Raw genomic sequence first — 19,874 nt, 5'->3', positions numbered from 1 at the left:
TTGCACAGACACACGGTACACAAAAAAACAGGATATGTGAACAGCCCCATAGATTATAATGTGTATGTGTCCTATCCGTGTAAATCACAGAGAACACTTATGTGAAACACAGACATCTGAATGATGCTTTACGGGAACTGTTAGGCTGTGTGTTTATATATGCAGACCCAACTGCTGGTGGTTCTGGGGGCACGGGGGACCTGACAGGTTCCCTAGACTGTTTTTTTATGTTGTGGCATACATCAACTACAGGACTGTAGAAAGAGTGTCGCATGTACACTTTCTTGAAAAGCAGCAACTAAAATCCTCATGCAAAAATGTAGAGGTCGAAGAAATGAAGCAGATCTCCCAATGGAAACTACTGCAATACGCAATAAAGTATAATTTTCTGTGTTCTGCATGATTAATTCTGCGTATTATTCCTACCATCTTAGAAATGTTACACATAGGTCACACTTTCTTCTGGGAATCATTTCCAATTGGTAACTTGTTTTAGTCCATTCACATCTAATCTAATGTCTGAAAGGGAGTGAAATTACATTTGGTTTAACTATTAAGCCTGCTGTCTGTAAAATATCAATTTCAACTCCCATTGTGTTATTTGTGTCTTTTTTGCAGACTGTGATATATTTGTCTTTGTTATGCTTTTCAATAGCAAGATAATGATTTGTGCAACTTTTTTGTATATTTGAGGTGTCTAGAGACGGGGGAGATCATATATCAGTTTTTAAATTGTGTAAGTAAACTGTTTTTTTTTCCCTTTTGTCTTCAGAATTGCGTATTGGTGGATGGGTTTGTTGGTCGGCATCCCCTAGGACTCAGCTTGCAGTTTATTAATGTAGCGCAGCGGTTTGAAGGCAACTATACATGCATTGTTTCATATGAGGAAAATGGAAGAGCTTACAATCTAACTAGAACCATTTATGTCAAAACTATAGGTAAGTGATTCCTTCTAGATGAGGGTGTGGGTATTAATTATTCATTGCTATGTAGTCATATAGAGGTAATAAAGCTGATCTTCAGATATTTGATATGTTTCTTTAGTAAATTGGATTTTAAAGTATGTTTGCATGCTAATTGACAATTTATAAAATGTATATCTATTTCACCATAATGATTCTGCTATGAATGCCCTGTTACTGCAATCAGAGGGATAGAGGTAATAATGTTCAGTGACTTAGCAGAAACATAAAAATATGGCAGTCAGTCCTCATTAAACCTGAATGACTACTAGTTAAAAATTGTTTCAAAAAATATTTTAATAGAAAAGTTGTATGAGCTGGATAACATATGTTAGGGTATTGATCATTAATGTTTTCTATTGTAAGCAATTCATAAAAAGGCACAAGGCCCTACTACTAACCCAGCCCCATTAAAATCATAAACTTAATTGCGTTTTTAAAAAATATATTTAGTAACTGTGAAGGGTCAACGTCATTTAAAACGGACTTTGTGCAAACGTTGTTCTGGCAAAAGGGGTATGGTAAAATCAAGAGCACTATTGTCCTATTCCACTGATGATGCTGTGGTGGCAGTGAAACATGGGTCAGTTAAGGCTAGTTCCCTGAATCAACATCCCATCGCAGAGTCTAGCATAGCCTGTAATGTTATGCTGCACAGTATATTTCAAGAAAGGCATCCAGGCCCTCCTTAAACTTGATTACTGAATTGACAATTACAGCATCTTTTGGCAGAGAGTTCCATAATCTCACTGCTTTTACAGTAAAGAATCATCGTTTGTGATGAAGATTAAAACTTCAGCAGAGGATGCCCGCTTGTAAGTAATTTCAGGCCTAAATGTAAATAGATCGTTGGAAAGATCTCTGTACAGACAGTCGCTTAGTTACAAGCTAGGTAGGTTCTGTAGCTGTCTTCATAACCCTGATATGTATGGGAGTTTGAACAGGACCTGGAAAAAAAAACTTCACCACTGACCTCTCCGACCATTACGCTGCTTTGCCACCTGCCATCTCATCTTCACGTTCTGCATCTCCTGCCTCTTCACTATAGACCAGGACTTCATGCTGTGTCCAGGGAGGATACTGTGCTTCATGAGATTGTAACGTCTATTTTGATGTTTTTGAGACAGTACTTAAAGGGACTCTGTCACCACTGAATAACTGTTGAAACCAAGTACAGGAGCTCGGTGCTTCACGGTGGGGCCAGTCATTTATATACACCTTCCCACCTGCTTGGCTTCCGTCTATCTCCACCCTTCTTTAGCCCTGTGAAGCTAGAGCTGTGAATCACAGATGAGGGGGTTGGATATTGAGGGAAAACAAGAAGGTGGGAAGGAGTATTTAATAATTGGTACCGCCGTGAAGCACTGAGCAGCGGGACTTAGTTTGAACACTCATTCTGTGCTGACAGAATTCCTTTAACGTCCTGCTGAGTTAAGCAGGTGACATTTCATGGAGAATTTATGGTATTGGATCATGTTATCTGTGTGAATACTGTAGAGAAGAAGACCTTATAAAGGAACTGTATTTTTGACAAATTTTGCATAAATTATAAGAAACTGTAATGTACCTTATCAGAGAAACCAACTTCCTTCCCCACTTATCAGAGCAATCTTATTTTCCCCCTGTCTCCTGAACTTGTCATCCATTGTGAAAAAGCCACTCAAGTCCATCTTGCTTAAAGGACAGGGGCTGCAGGTGTCATGTGACACAGCCCATTATCCTCTTAAGGAGAAAGGAGGGGGAGTAGAAGTGAAAACCAGGGAAGGGAACAGAAAGGCAGACAGAAAAACATTGTGCAGAGCTCTGTAACAAGTGTTTTACCTCACATCCGAGCTTCATTCAGATCAAGATAGCTCAGCTCTACTGTTTAATGTCCTCCATGTTGCTGCAGCTTTTCTCTGAGCTAAAAAGTGAATAAAAAGCAGGCGTTCTCCACCCTGTGCTGTGCTGTGTATGGGCAAAATCTCTGCCGCGTCTCCTCCCAGCTACCAGTGGATTGCAAATTTAAAAGTATACCACTTGCTTTGTGTTCTTCTGTTTTTGAAGACATTGTCCATCAGCATCAGAATTAGATTGATCCAGTACCACTCATCAGTGCCAATTATTTTTTTTATTTAAATTCTATCTCCATTACAAACTTCACTGGAAACATACCATGCTCAAAGCTAAGATGTGTTTCTTATTAGTGTACGTACTATAAGTGGTATATATCATATTTTATGCTACATACATTATCAAATTCTAATCATACAATTGTGTTTTTATATATTTTCAATATGTTTAAATATGATAGATTTACTTCCTTAAACTGTTAGTCATCTCCACAAATCCATATTGTCAACTAGTGCTTGCAATTACAAGCAATTTTATAGTTTTCAGCTCATAGCCTGCGAGACCGACCACTAAATATCAGAACATGTTCAGTGCTAACCAGCTCTTTTCTATTGGCTTTATCTGCTCTGTTTTGAAGTTCGCCAGGATTGCTGGAGCGCCTTGTTACCTCCTAATCCGGCCATCTTCAGCGCAGTGCTTACATGCTAGAAAGCAGTGGTGGTTGGTCTCCGAGGCAGCAAGCTGGAAAAAAGAAAAAAGACAAAACAGAGAGACAGAAGAAAAAGTTTTACTATTTCAATAACAGCTAAAAATTTTAATAAGCAGGAAGCTGCAAAACAATAGCAAGCACTATCTAACAATATCCATCTATAAAAATGGTAATAAACTTTTAAAGGATAGCCAAATACATAGGTTACTGTAAAGCGGCATACTTTTATTACAAATGTGGGCATATTGTAATTGCAAAGTGCAAGAATAACGTTAAACATTTTAAAGAAAGCCCTAAAAATCTTTTACTCTAAATTTTTATGACTTGATATTTTTGTGTCTTTTTAGCATCACATATGTATGCAAAAGCACCTGTAATGATCACTCCAAATGACAAACAAACCTTCGAATTTATAGCAGGTGAGTAAACTATGCTATTACAACTGTTTATACAATTTTTGCCTATAAAGACTTTGGGTCCGATGCATCAAGACCGTCATTGTTGACGCCGGTCTTGATGAGGGGCCGTGCTTGAGTCAGATGCTCTTGATTCATGAAGTGACCTTATGCTTCTTCATGAATCAGGAGGGTCCGACGAGTAGTATACTCCTCTGTGTGCGCCTCACCACAAATCCTACTAAGGTTTTTAGTCTAGCGAATAACGCTGCTTGTCATGAACTTGATGAGCAACAGACACTACGCCCCGTCTTCCCCAGCTCCACCTATCTTGTCGGAGCTGGGAGAAACTGGCATGAGAACGCCGAGAGCCACAAAATGTAGACACAATTCCAAGTTGCACCTAAATGTTGTGAATTTTCAAAGCTTTTATACCAGAATTCTGGCGTGAAAGTTTTGATACATCGTGCCCTTTGAGTTGACCTTTTATTAGGTTTTGCAATTACAGTGCTTTGAATTGAAACCATTTAACCCTTGCCGATGTGACCTACTGAAAGCATCCCTGTAGGCTTCACATTCCTACAGAATATTTACAAAAAGAAAAAATGGCTAAGCCAAAGGAGTTTTCCATCTCTGTAAAATGTTTGCATTTTTTATAAAATAACAAAAAGAGTAAGGATTACATTACCAATCCCCTTCCTCCCTTACATTGATGCCTACATGGTCCCCAATTGTTTTTGTCAGCTGCTTGCAAAGAAATGACGGTGCCCTTTTAAGATATTTTAGATTTAGGAGGTTGTTACTATTTTAAATGTGTGTGGGATAAAAAAACATTATGCGGTGTTCTTTGTCTAATATTACATTTTGTATAAAAATCATAAACCGACTGTTCGGTATGACAAACGTGAAATGATGAGACATCTGTAAACTGGCAAACACTTTTTCACACTAGAGACATGAAATACACATTGATCATTCAGTCAAAATCATAGTATGATGAAGATTGGCGCTGTAGAGAAAAGCTAGCTGCGCAGATTTTCTTTATTTTAGAGAAAATATATACTTTTTGGAATGAGGATAATCTATGATGAGCAGATAAAATATTCTGTGAATTATTTATTCTAAAAGCAGTTATTTGTCTCCAATGTCGTAAAGTTGTTGATATGGGGTCGGACATGCTAGTTAGTTGATCAGCATGGATATTCATGTTTTGTGCGTTTCCCTTTTTCTGCTACAAGAAACGGTGACAAATACATTCTAATGGCAGCATGGTGGCTCACTGGTTAGCACTGTTGCTTTGCAACGCTGGGGTCCTGGGTTCAAATCCTACCAAGGACAACATCTGCAAGGAGTTTGTATGTTCTCCCTGTGTTTGCGTGGATTGTCTCTGGGTTCTCCGGTTTCCTCCCACACTCCAAAGACATACTGATAGGGAATATACACTGCTCAAAAAAATAAAGGGAACACTCAAATAACACATCCTAGATCTGAATGAATGTAATATTCTCATTGAATACTTTGTTCTGTACAAAGTTGAATGTGCTGACAACAAAATCACACAAAAATCATCAATGGAAATCAAATTTCCATAGACCTGGATTTGGAGTCACCCCCAAAATTAAAGTGAAAAAACACACTACAGTCTGATCCAACTTTAATGTAATGTCCTTAAAACAAATCAAAATGAGGCTCAGTATTGTGTGTGGCCTCCACGTGTCTTTATGACCCCCCTACAACGCCTGGGCATGCTCCTGATGAGGTTGCAGATGGTCTCCTGTGGGATCTCCTCCCAGACCTCGACTAAAGCATTCGCCAACTCCTGGACAGTCTGTGGTGCAACGTGACGTTGGTGGATGGAGCGAGACATGATGTCCCAGATGTGCTCAATCGGATTCAGGTCTGGGGAACGGGCGGGCCAGTCCATAGCTTCAATGTCTTCATCTTGCAGGAACTGCTGACACACTCCAGCCACATGAGGTCTGGTACTGTCCTGCATTAGGAGGAACCCAGGACCACCAGCGTATGGTCTCACAAGGGGTCGGAGGATGTCATCTCGGTACCTAATGGCAGTCAGGCTACCTCTGGCGAGCACATGGAGGGCTGTGTGGCCCTCTAAAGAAATGCCACCCACACCATTACTGACCCACTGCCAAACTGGTCATGCTGAAGGATGTTGCAGGCAGCAGATTGCTCTCCACGGCATCTCCAGACTCTGTCACATTTGTCACATGTGCTCAGTGTGAACCTGCTTTCATCTGTGAAGAGCACAGGGCGCCAGTGGCGACTTTGCCAATCCTGGTGTTCTGTGGCAAATGCCAAGCGTCCTGCATGGTGTTGGGCTATGAGCACAACCCCCATCTGTGGACGTCGGGCCCTCATACCACCCTCAAGGAGTCGGTTTCTAACCGTTTGTGCAGACACATACACATTTCTGGTCTGCTGGAGGTCATTTTGCAGGGCTCTGGCAGTGCTCCTCCTTGGAAAAAGGCTGAGGTAGCGGTCCTGCTGCTGGGTTGTTGCCCTCCTACGGCCCCCTCCACGTCTCCTGGTGTACTGGCCTGTCTCCTGGTAGCACATCCTGCCTCTGGACACTACGCTGACAGACACAGCAAACCTTCTTGCCACAGCTTGCATTGATGTGCCATCCTGGATGAGCTGCACTACCTGAGCAACTTCTGTGGGTTGTAGAGTCCGTCTCATGCTACCACGAGTGTGAAAGCGCAACCAACATTCAAAAGTGACCAAAACATCAGCCAGAAAGCATTGGTACTGAGATGTGGTCTGTGGTCCCCACCTGCAGAACCACTCCTTTATTGAGGGTGTCTTGATACTTGCCAATAATTTCCATCTATTGTTTATTCCATTTGCACAACAGCATGTGAAATTGATTGATTGTCAATCAGTGTTGCTTCCTAAGTGGACAGTTTGATTTCACAGAAGTTTGATTTACTTGGAGTTATATTCTGTTGTTTAAGTGTTCCCTTTATTTTTTTGAGCAGTGTATATTGTGAGCAGCAATGGGGACAGTGCAGATAATGTCTGTAAAGCGCTGTGGAATTAATGGCGCTATATAAGTGAGTAAAATAAAATAAATAAATAAATAATGGGAAATCTATTGCAGTAATTTATCTCAAAGGATAACATTTCTGTATAATTTGTAGTAATTTCTTTATTTTTATTTCGAATACCAAATATAGCTTTCATTGTCTTCTGGCTAGTAATTCTGTTGTTGCACAGCCTGCTTATTAAAATGTAGAGCAGAAATAAAATCTTAATACTACATTAAAAGCTTACCCTAGAATCTTCTCATACGCATGCTGTTAGACAAAAATGAAGATCTGATCCCTAATTGCCCATGCAAATAGGGAAATGCAAAGTGTTCCTCCTCTCCTGAATCAATGAATTTTTAGCAAACAAGTTAAAATATTCATAAATGCATGGCACCTTTATCATCTCTAAGTGAAGGGGTGGAATGGAGAGGGTCTTTGGCCTTACCCAACACCAGCAAAGGTCCTAGACGTTTATACCGATTATAAAGTTCTGACTTATTCTACTGGTATGTCATCACTTTCGAAGATAGAAAATCCTGTTTAATAAGCACAGACTGCCCTTAGATACAATGTTTAGGCTGATATACCCATAACATTCATCCTAACCCTCTAATCAGTATACCGAACAATACCCTATCCTTCTGTTCTGGAGGTGTCTAGGCACACTAGAGGTGTCAGGTAGAGGCTTACTTCCCCCCTGCCCATTCAGAACATGCCTGGCAGACCATGTAGAACACAGGTGCCCTTGGCCGAACTGAACATTCATTGTAAGGAAGTGTTTGAGGGAGATAGCTTTTTGTCAACAGCTATCTCATGTGTGTGGCCACTATTAGAGTTAGAGTCCATATGTTTGCCAGGACTCTACCACAGCATTCTTTTTAGAAGTTCCTCTCTGATCCTCTACTGCTAGTTGCTTTCACAGCCTCCTCCCATTTCATCTTACATGACAAATATTCTAGAAAGCATGATATTTTATTTTCATCCCAACACTTGTAAGTTTTTATAAGAAGAATAAAATGTTCTCCAAAACTGAAAATATGATACATGTACCGTATATAGTGATGGCCAGCTATCATTAGTCCTCTACTGGTGTAGTTCAAATTTCCTGCTACTTACTGCAGCTTTGTCAGACATTGCAGTAGCTTAGTGATGGGATATTTCCATCTAATAATGTTTTGACATCTAACCAGGTTATTCCTTAACATAACTATTGGTGGGGTTCTGATTTCTGAGACCATCACTAATCACGAGACTAGAGTTCCCTCTGACTTATCCATTGCACGGAGATGCTCCCATCTACCCACTGTACAGAGATCTGTATCGCTTTATTCAAATCAATTTTCAATTTTAGACGTTAAGCTGCTCCTACTTCATTATGGTTTTTTTTGCCTTTTTGGCAATTGATGCTGTCCTCGTAGAATTATCTAGATCTTTATTTAGCTATTGGCCAATGTTGTATTAAAATAATAAAATCAGCTATTACTCTCCCTCCTCATGTCCAGCACTGGTTCTTCACTGCTGTTCCGGTCACTGTGTACTGGCTAGTGGCTGCAATGTCGTCTACGAGCAGAGCTGCTGAGCTTAGTGATTGACTGCAGTGGTTACATGCACTGTATTCATATTGTCAGCGCTGCAGTCAATAGACAGAAACCTAGCGGTGGAGAGCCTGTTCTGGATCCGGGGAGCATGAGTACCGACTTTATGATTTTAACACAGCATTGGCCAATAGAGGGCAGAAGTCTATAAGTGGTAAAACCTTTTATGGTACCAGCAATGGCATAGAGTAAAACTGACAATGATTACAGTACTTTGTATTTTTTTTTTTTTTAGGAGGAGAATTGCACATTTCATGCGAAGTTTATTTTTCCTATGTAAACAATTCATTAAATGATATTTGGTGGACAGTAAATGGGAAGAGTGAAGGAGACTTTTCTGACCCCAGAATACATGTTAATGAAAGGTAAGACTGATTTTCTTGGGAAACAAGTTCATCTATGGCTAAGTTCAGATGAGCATCTGAAAAATTGGCTATTTTGCAACTTGAAATATTTTTTTTAATCCGTTAGGAGTTCATTTTAGGTTACATAAAGATAGTATTGGGTCTGTATGTTTTTTTTTTAACTTTATGACATCTGTTTTTTTTATATCCGTGGTAAAAAAAATAAAAGGCACAATCCAATTTCATGTGTACTTTCATGTGGATCTGTGAAAAAAGTATGCAATACGAATAGTAGTAATAAGATCTCAGGTTTTGGTTTTTTTTGCACACCCGTAGAGTTCGAATACCAAGTTTTGCTTCCATATTACACTTGACTAGTGCATGCCGGGTTATTTTTTTGCACAGGGATCGAGAGTCAATGCTGAATTGTAGCACAGACTTACATTTGTCCGCGTGCTTTCCATGTGCAGTGTGTCGTGCAGTTCATCTAAACAGCCATTTGCTGCAAATTTAAAATATCTTTTGTCTGTTGCTGATCTGAACGTCATCCATTCCATCTGAGCTATGAAGGACCACAATTTACAAGTCAACGTCACTTGATGCCTAGTGAGTAGGCCTCAGGTGAAAATATAATGTCACCGATGGCCTTGTAAACACCAGAGGTGCCCAGCCACAATGTTGGCGAAGGAAGTTCACAAGAACGTAGTACCAATGTGGGTGCTAGACTGGGTTCCTGTGAAAATATTTGCTTGTCTGTATTAGCTAGATTTGTAGTAATATAAATTCTGTTTCTCGATTACAGTTATTGAAATACAGTCATTAAAATGATAAATACATGTTTCTGCACATAGTGCCTTCATATGGCATTGCTAATGGGTTCTTAATGTAGATGCACATACTTCATACGTGTAACCTTGGATATTCCTGAGGGTGAATCCTCTCCTTTCATGCTCTGCTGCGCTTTTGCTAAAAGATTAGTAGCAAGAGCGTCATCTCCACAGTTACCAACCAAATAATTGCTATTTAAGGTGACTGTCAGTGTTGTCATTCACTTTGACATCTTCGTAGAAATTTCTGTAGAAAAATAATTTATTCGAGAGAAATACGTTGTAAAAGGAATAACTATTCAGCTGTTCTGTATAAATAATGGACCCCCTACTGCATAATATAAGAATAGAAATCACCAAGAAGTCCTGTGACTACAACAGTAACACAAGGCTGCAGGTCGCGGAACTGCTAAGTGATTTCTAAAACCTTGGTATAAATAAGACATTATTCCTTAGGCTACGGCCCCACTATCAGTATTTGGTCAGTATTTTGTCTCAGAAGTGGGAGCTAAACCAGGAGTGGATCAAAAATGCAGAATTGGTGCACTTGTTTCTATTACCATATTTTTCAGACTATAGGACCCCCCCGGACCATAAGATGCACCTAGGTTTTAGAGAAGGAAAATACAAAAAAAAATATAAGCAAAAAATGTGGTCATGATGCACTGTTGAGGGGGAGGGGGCCTGCTGCTGACACTGTTATAGGGGTAATGTCCCCAAATTCTGTTAATATCCCCCATCCTGGTATATATGGCCCCCTCCTTCCTGTTCCTGCACGTGGCCCCCATCCACATCCCGGAATGCATGGCACTCCTCATCCCAATCCTGGTATGCATGGCACCCCAATCCCCCTCCTGGTATGCATGGCACCCCCTGATCCCCCTCCTGGTATGCATGGCACCCCCGGATCCTCATACTGGTATACAAGGCCCCCTCATCCTGGTATGCATGGCACCCCTCATCCAAGTATGCATGGCACCCCTCATCCTGGTATGCATGGCCCCGCTCATCCCTCTTCCTGGTATGTATGGCACCCTTCATCCCTCATCCTGGTATGTATGGCATTCTTCATCCCTTTTCCTGGTATGTATGGCACCCTACATCCCTCATCCTGGTATGTATGGCATTCTTCATCCCTCTTCCTGGTATGTATGGCACCCCACATCCAAGTATGCATGGCACCCCTCAACCTGGTATGTATGCCCCCCCCCCCTCATCCCTCTTCCTGGTATGCATGGCACCCCTCATCCCTCTTCCTGGTATGCTTGGCCACCTCCATCCTGGTATGCTTAGCACCCCCTGATCCCCATCACGCTGCACACAAAAAAAATAAACAATCATACTCACCTCCTCTCTGCTCCAGTGCTGCATCCCTCTCTGCTGCCGACACTGATCTCACTGTGTGAGCCGCTCATGGCGTCACTGCCATGCGCCCTCACATTGTGAGATGCTGTGCCGGAATAGGCACTGCTCCCCACACCGGGACTGTGTGCGTGGGGAGCAGTGACCGTTCACTGTCCTTAATAGCGCACACACTGTAGCTTCAGTGCTACAGGAGGAAAATAGAAAAAAAATATATAATCAAAAAATGTGGTCATGATGCACTGTTAAGGGGAAGGGGGCCTGCTGCTGACAGTGTTATAGGGATAATGTCCCCCAATTCTGTTAATATCCCCCATCCTGATATATATGGCCCCCTCCTTCCTGTACCTGGCCCCCATCCTGGTATGCATGGCACCCCCCATCCCCATCGTGGTATGCATGGCACCCCAATCCCCCATCCTGGTATGCATGGCACTCCCTGAACCCCATCCTGGTATGCAAGGCACCTCTCACTCTGGTATGCATGAAATCCCTCTTCCTGGTATGCATGGCACCCCTATCCCCCATCCTGGTATGAATGGCACCCCCTGATCCCCAACCTGGTATGCATGGTACACCTCATCCTGGTATACATGGCACCCCTCATCCTGGTATGCATGGCACCCCTCATCCTGGTATGCATGGCACCCCTCATCCTGGTATGCATGGCACCCCTCATCCTGGTATCCATGGCCCCCCTCATGCCTCTTCCTGGTATTATGTATGGCACCCTTCATCCCTCATCCTGGTATGTATGGCATTCCTCATCCCTCTTCCTGTTATGCATGGCACCCTTCATCCCTCATCTGGTATGTATGGCATTCTTCATCTCTCTTCCTGGTATGTATTGCACCCCTCATCCTGGTAGGCATGGCACCCCTCATCCTGGTATTTATGCCCCCCCCCATCCCTCTTCTTGGTATGCATGGCACCCCTCATCCCTCTTCCTGGTATGAATGGCACCCCTCATTCCTCTTCCTGGTATGCATGGCACCCCTCATCCCTCTTCCTGGTATGCTTGGCCCCCTTCCATCCTGGTATGCTTGGCACCCTTTGATCCCCATCACACTGCACAAAAAAAATAAACAATTATACTCACCTCTTTTCTGCTCGAGCGCTGCATCCCCCTCTTCTGCCGACACATTTCACTGCGTGAGCCGCGCATGGCGTCTACTGAAATTGACTAAGGGACCTTTTTAAACGCTTAGGAAGCCTTTGCAGGTGTTTTTTGTTAATTATTTTAATTTACTGCGATAATGACTTTTGTGTTTTTATTGGCTTTAAGCCATAATCATCAACAGTAACAGAAATAAACACCTGAAATAGATCACTCTGTTTGTAATGACTCTATATAATATATGAGTTTCACTTTTTGTACTGAAGAACTGAAATAAATTAACTTTTTGATGATATTCTAATTTAGTGAGCTGCACCTGTATATATTCGGACTATAAGACGCACCCCCCACTTTCCTTCAAAATTTTGGAGGAAAAAAGTGCGTCTTACAGTCCTAGAAATATTGTATACCTTTTCTCTGATTGTTCCTCACCTGGTTTTGGCTCCCACTTCTGAGAAAAAATATTGACCGAATACTGATCAAATACTGATAGTGGGGCCGTGGCCTTATAGTCAAAACCTCGATTCCAGCAGAAGCTATTTTTGGAAAATAAGTAGAAGTTTTTTATGCTGTTGTATTCTGCTGCTGAAAAACCTCTTTTTGAATAGCGGAGGAGCACTCTATGTCCTTTAATAAGCAGCGGCACAGGAGAAGTAACTTCCTGCCAAAGTGATTTGGTACAAACTACTTCTGCAAGAAATAAATAGTGCGTGAAGAGCAACAATCATCTCCATGTAATCGTCAGGTTCTGACATCAGAATATAACGTTTCCACACATATTACATACAGATTTTGTTTTACGATTGAAGTAACACTTATGCCAGATTTAGAACGGGAGCATCCAATTTCTGCAAAAGCCTTATTAAATCTTTTATGATTCAATGTTGTTAGCCAGAAACCCAGGGGTGTATATAATTTCTCTCATTTATATGTTCTCCTATTTAGATTTTACCAAGATATATCATAAATTCTGAGAGCTTGGTGGAAACAAAATAAAATATTTTGCAGGCAACAAGACATTTTATCGGTTTACTATCTTGTTTTGATCATAACCTTGGAGTGAACTTGTTGCCACACGAGCATGTAAGAATGAATTTTACTCCTGTCTGCACCATTATGAGTTAGGAAAAGAAATGATGCAGGGTTTTCTCATTTTCTTTAGTGTTACATTGGATACGACCCTTCCTGGAGCCAAGACCATAAAAAAGGAATTACGGATCAAAAACATTACACCAGATGAACTCAAGCACAACTATACCTGCACTGCAAAAAACACCTTGGGGGTAGTTTCCAGACAAGCTCTTGTCAAAGAGAAAGGTGCCAGAATATAAAACTATATGTATTATTATTATTACTATCATTTCTATAGTATGCCTTAATGATATTTAGGGAAATTCTTGTCTAAATAATGGAAAAATAACTTCCTTCCGTGTATAGAAAAGATACACTTTGGATTGTACTTGAGAAAGGTCTCTGTGCAGGCCGATATGGAGGTGGTTTTCATGGAACTCTAGTAAGACTCATCTGGATTTTTTTATATGAATGCCAGCGAACCTCTTCTTTCTTTTTGGTAACCACTCTCTGGATTGTTTAAGCCAACTAGTTTGATTGTACATCTTGGCACATGTAAACTTTGTCAGTGGTAATGCTGACCTAAAGTCTCTTTGCTCTTGAAAAGAGAATATAAATGTTTATATGGGTGTGTGTGTGTATATATATATAATATATATATACATACATACATATATATATATATATATATATATATATATATATATATCATATATATATATATATATATATATATATCATATCTATTTATATAGATATATATATGTTACGGGTCTGGGTGCTGGAACCTCTGTGCTTCGGTGGAAAGAGGGACCAGAGGGACGTGACTAAGTGCTTACTCGGCCAGACCCAGGTCACATGGCAGCTTAGTCGACTCCGTGAACCAGGGAGGAATCGGGCAGGTGGACCAGGTGCCACTCTGGGTCTGACCTTGTGTGAGAGCAGGCGACTCCCACAGGTCAGATGACAGGAGCAGACCGGTACAGTGGATGAACACGGTAGGCAGGCTGGCGGGCACGACAGGTTACTTGGCAGCTGCTCCGGGTTGGCAGGCTGGCGGGCACGGCAGGTAACTGGCAGGTGCTCCAGGTAGGCAGGCTGGCGGGCACAACAGGTTACTCAGCAGGTGCTCCGGGTTGGCAGGCTGGCGAGCACGACAGGTTACTCAGCAGGTGCTCCGGGTTGGCAGGCTGGCGGGCACGGCAGGTAACTGGCAGGTGCTCCAGGTAGGCAGGCTGGCATGCCCGACAAGTTACTCAGCAGGTGCTCCGGGTTTGCAGGCTGGCGGGCACAGCAGGTAACTGGCAGGAGGAGTCCTGAGGAGATAATTTGCATATTCCCACTGCATTTTGGGGTAAGTGAAGAGTCTCCGCAAGCTCAAAGAACACTGGATTTTGGCTGTTGGAGCTGAAAAGAGGACATCGGTAAACCAGGGGAGGAGTCCTGAGGAGATAATTTGCATATTCCCACTGCATTTTGGGGTAAGTGAAGAGTCTCCGCAAGCTCAAAGAACACTGGATTTTGGCTGTTGGAGCTGAAAAGAGGACATCGGTAAACCAGGGGAGGAGTCCTGAGGAGATAATTTGCATATTCCCACTGCATTTTGGGGTAAGTGAAGAGTCTCCGCAAGCTCAAAGAACACTGGATTTTGGCTGTTGGAGCTGAAAAGAGGACATCGGTAAACCGCGCGCCGATCGGCGCGCGCCTTTTGAAGCTTTTTTTTTTAAGCTTTTTTCACTGTTTTCACTGTTTTCAGAACATTAACAATAAGAACATGGAAGAGTCCAGGAGCCATTTGGTGAGCTGCATATCCTGCTACATGTTCACAGACTTGCCAGTGGAAAAGCTCCAGGTAGACAGGCTGGCGGACACGGCAGGCACTGGCAGACTGACGGGCTGAACTATTAGACAGACTGGCGGGCTGGACTGTTAGACAGACTAGCGGGCAGGACTGACAGGCAGCAGGACCTGAGGGCTGAAGCAAGTGTTAGCACACAGAACAACAACCTCGGTGTGAGGGCAGATCCGAAGAGAAAACCAAGATATCGTCAAGGTACACCACCACGCAAGAATACAGATCACAGAAGATGTCGTTAACCAGCTCCTGGAAGACGGCTGGAGCATTACAGAGACCAAAGGGCATCACGCGGTATTCGTAGTGACCGTTCCGGGTGTTGAATGCCGTCTTCCACTCTTCTCCCTGGCGGATCCGGACCAAATTGGATGCCCCACGAAGATCGAGCTTGGTGAAGGTCTTCGCGCCTATAAGGTGGTCAAACAGCTCCGAGCTGAGAGCCAGGGGGTACTTATTTTTGATGGTAATCTGGTTAAGGCCCCTGTAATCAATACAGGGACGTAGGGAGCCATCTCTCTTCTTGACAAAGAAGAATCCTGTTCCAGTCGGAGAGGTGGATTTCTGGATAAATCCCCTAGCAAGATTCTCTTCTATGTACTCAGACATGGTCCGGGTCTCAGCCAGTGACAAGGGGTAGATTCGCCCGCAGGGAGGAGAAGCACCAGGTACCAGGTCGATGGGGCAATCATACGGCCTATGAGGTGGTAGTGTCTCCGCTTCCTTTTTGTAAAAGACGGACGCATAGGACCAGTAGGGTGCCATCAGACCAGGAAGATTAGCCGGTGTAGACTGGGGTCAAGCAGGACGAACCAGAACCAGACAGGACTCATGGCATTCCTGACCCCAACGGAGCACTTCACCAGATCTCCAATTCAGGACGGGCTCATGTCTTTGTAACCAGGGTAGACCAAGCAAGATGGGGTGAGAGAGACCAGACAGCACATGAAAGGAGATCTTCTCCAAGTGCAGCATTCCCACCTGAAGGGTTACAGGCTCAGTGACGAACAAGATGGTCTCCGGAAGAAGCCTCCCATCCACGGAGGCAACCGCCAACGGTTTAGCCAGGCGTACCGTGGGAATCTGGTACCGCTCCACAGCAGCCTGTGGAATGAGATTCCCAACGGCTCCGGAATCCAGATGGGCAGTCTCGAAGAAGCGGGTCTCACCACTAGAAATAGAAACAGATAGAGTCAAGGACGGAGAGGATTTACTCTTGCCTAGGATGACCTCTCCAAATGGTCCTAGACACTGGAGTTTCCCGGCCTCACCGGGCAGGAACGGATCGGATGCTCTATACTGCCACAGTAGAAGCAACTCCCCTCGGCTCGGCGCATCTCCAGGCGAGACTTGACCATCTTGGTTTGGTCAATTTTCATAGGCTCAGGTGAACACTCCCAGGGAATTGCTGGTTGCGAGGTTGGCCTTTGCAATGTTGGAGCGAGATGCGGAAATATTCTCTCCCGGGTAGTTTCCTTAGCACATTCCAAAAAATGGATGTCAATCCGGGTAGCTAATGACACCAGGTCGTCCAGGGTGGAAGGGAGGTCTCGACCAGCTAGCTCATCCTTGATCCGTCTGGAAAGACCCTCCCAAAAGGTGGACATTAGAGCCTCGTTGTTCCAGGCAAGTTCAGATGCGGGTTCGGAAACTTATGGCATACTGGCCCACAGTGAGACTCCCTTGGCAGAGACGGAGATGTGAGGAGACAGTAGAAGATTTTCATCTGGGCTCATCGAAGACCTTCCGGAAGGCAGCGAGGAAAGCCAGAAGATCGGACACCAATGGATCCCCTCTTTCCCACAGAGGGTTTAGCCATGCCAATGCCTCCCCGGTGAGGTGAGACATGATGAATGCCACCTTGGCCCGGTCGGAGGTGAACTGGTGTGCCAGAAGTTCAAAGTGCAGCGTGCACTGATTTATGAAGCCCCGACATAAGATGGGGTCACCACCAAAACGTGGAGGCGCAGAGAGCTTGGGTCCAAAGCCGGGTGCCACAGCGCTATGGGTTGAGGTGCCGCCAGAGCGAGTGCCGCTCTGCTAGAGACGGACGCTGGCGGGAGTTGACAGTTCGCAGATAGGACAGGATAGTTTCCTGTTGGGATCTCTGACGTGAGACCTCCTGGTACAGGTCAGAGAGCGAAGGAACCTGGGGGCCACCGGGTTCCATGGCCTGTGCAAACTGTTACGGGTCCGGGTGGTGGAACCTCTGTGCTTCGGTGCAAGGAGGGACCAGAGGGGCGTGACTAAGTGCCTACTCAGCCTGACCCAGGTCACAGCGGCTTAGTCGACTCCATGAACCAGGGAGGGACCGGGCAGGTGGGCCAGCTGCCACTCTGGGACCTACCTTGTGTGAGAGCAGGCGACTCCCACGGGTCAGATGACCGGAGCAGGCTGGTACAGTGGATGAGCACGGTAGGCAGGCTGGCAGGCACGACAGGTTACTTGGCAGCTGCTCCGGGTTGGCAGGCTGGCGGACATGGCAGGTAACTGGCAGGTGCTCTAGGTAGGCAGGCTGGCGGGCATGGCAGGTAACTGGCAGGTGCTCTAGGTAGGCATGCTGGCGGGCATGGCAGGTGCTCCAGGTAGGCAGGTTGGCGGGCACAACAGGTTACTTAGCAGGTGCTCCGGGTTTGCAGGCTGGCGGGCACGGCAAGTAACTGGCAGGTGCTCCAGGTAGACAGGCTGGCGAACACGGCAGGTACTGGCAGACTGACGGGCTGAACTATTAGACCGACTGGTCAGCTGGACTGTAGACAGACTGGCGGGCTGGACTGACAGGCAGTGGGACCTGAGGGCTGAAGCAAGTGTTAGCACACGGAACCACAACCTTGCACAGGCACCTCCATTTTGGAGGAGGTGCCTTATAAAGGGGAAGTCCACCGGCCATTGGCCAGGGACTCTTTAGGATGGCGCGCGCGGCCCCTTTAACAGGGAGGGAGCGCATGCCCTGAGCATAGTGCCCGGGAAGCTGCGCGCAGTGCGCCACAGCAGCTGCATGAGGGGAGCTTGAGGACGCCGGACCGGGACCGCGGCTGTGAGGGGACCGGCGTCTCTGCCCGGCTGGAGGCAGAGACGCCAATGCTACAATATATACACACACACACTGCCTTGAAAAAGTATTTATACCCTGTGAACATTTCCACATTTTTTCACGTTACACCCACCAACTTATATGTACTTTATTGGGACTTTATGTGATATACCAACACAAAGTAGCAAGTATTTGTGAATTGTAAAAGAAATGATACATGGTTTTATAAAAATATAAATCTGAAAATTGTGACGTGCTTTTGTATTCAGTCCCCCACCCCCCCCGAGTCAATACTTTGTAGGACTACTTTTTGCTGCAATTACTGCTGCATGTTTTTTGGGGTATGCCTCTACCAGCTTTACACATCCCAGGGCTGAAATTCTGCCCATTCTTCTTTGGAAACCAGCTCTAGCACAGTGAGATTGGATGGAGGCGTCTGTGAGCAGCAATTTTCAAGTCTTGCCACAGATTCTCAATAGTATTTAGGTCTAGATCTTAACTGGAACATTTACACACATGAATATTCTTTGTTTTAAACCATTCCATTGTAGCTTTGGCAGCCTGTTTAGGGTCATTGTTCTGCTGAAAGGTGAACCTTTGCCCCAGTCTCAAGTCTTTTGCAGCCTCTAACAGGTTTGTCTCTATGATTGCCCTGTATTGCCCTGTATTTAGTTCCATCCATCTTACCATCAACTATGATTAGCTTTTCTGTCCCTGCTGAAGATTAGAATCACCACAGCTGTCACCACCATGTTTGACGGTGGGGATGGAGTTTTCAGGAGGATGTGCAGTGTTTGTTTTCCGCCACACATAGCGTTTTGCACTTAGACCAAAAAGTTCTACTTTGGTCCCATCTGATCAGAGCACCTTCTTCCATGTGCTAGCTGTGTCGCCTACATGGCTTTTTGAAGACTGCAAACAAGATGTCTTTTGGTTTGCTTTCAACAATGGCTTTCTTCTTGCCACTCTTTATTAAAGCCCAGATTTGTGGAGCATACGACTAATGTCCTGTGGAAAGATTCTTCCACCTGAGCTGTGGATCTCTCCAGCTCCTCCAGAGTGACAATGGGCCTTTTAGCTGCTTCTCTAATTAGTGTTCTCCTTGTTTGGGATGTCAGATTAGGTGGACGGCCATGTCTTGGTAGGTTTGCAGTTGTGTCATACTACTTCCATTTAAGGATGATAAATTGAACAGTGCTCCGTGAGATGTTCTGAGCTTGGGATATTTTTTTATAACCTAACCCTGCTTTACTCTTCTCAGCTTTATCTCTGACCTGTCTGGTTCTTTCCTTAGTTTTCATGATGCTGTTTGATCCCTAATGTTCTCAAACATCCCTTTGAGGCCTTCAGAGAACAGCTGTTGTTTTACTAAGAATTAATTGCACACAGGTGGACTCAATTTACTAATTACGTGACTTCTGGAGGCAATTAGTCACTTGAGAATTTAGTTAGGGGTGTCAGACTACTGAGGGCTGAATGCAAATGCATGTCACAATTTTCAGATTTATATTTTTTTAAATAATTAGAAAACCATGAATTGTAAAGTGCCGCGGAATATGTTGGTGCTGTAGAAATAAAGTGTATTATTATGTATCATGTCATTTTCACTTAACAAATTATTGGTACTTTGTGTTGATATATCACAAAATCCAAATAAAGTGTGTTTCTTTTTGTGGGTGTAAGATGAAAAAATGTGGAAAAGTTCATGGGGTATGAACACTTT

The 19,874-nt window shown here is 44.0% G+C and overlaps 1 protein-coding gene across 3 annotated transcripts in view; it reads left to right on the top strand.

Moving 5' to 3' along the window:
- Window positions 1-19,874, top strand: part of IL1RAP (interleukin 1 receptor accessory protein) — a 288,771-nt gene that overhangs the window by 247,432 nt on the left and 21,465 nt on the right. For all 3 annotated transcript variants that reach the window (XM_073675162.1, XM_073675163.1, XM_073675165.1), the window contains 4 exons: window positions 773-938; window positions 3,852-3,923; window positions 8,780-8,909; window positions 13,357-13,511. In XM_073675162.1, the coding sequence (XP_073531263.1) occupies window positions 773-938; window positions 3,852-3,923; window positions 8,780-8,909; window positions 13,357-13,511 (523 nt within the window). The remainder of the gene's footprint in view (window positions 1-772; window positions 939-3,851; window positions 3,924-8,779; window positions 8,910-13,356; window positions 13,512-19,874) is intronic.

The sequence above is a fragment of the Phyllobates terribilis genome, unplaced genomic scaffold, assembly GCF_046119375.1.
Source record: "Phyllobates terribilis strain yellow unplaced genomic scaffold, ASM4611937v1 Scaffold_3__8_contigs__length_932513732, whole genome shotgun sequence".
NCBI lineage: Eukaryota > Metazoa > Chordata > Amphibia > Anura > Dendrobatidae > Phyllobates > Phyllobates terribilis.
Note: the sequence above shows the minus strand (reverse complement) of the source record. Positions and strands in the feature narration are given on the sequence as shown.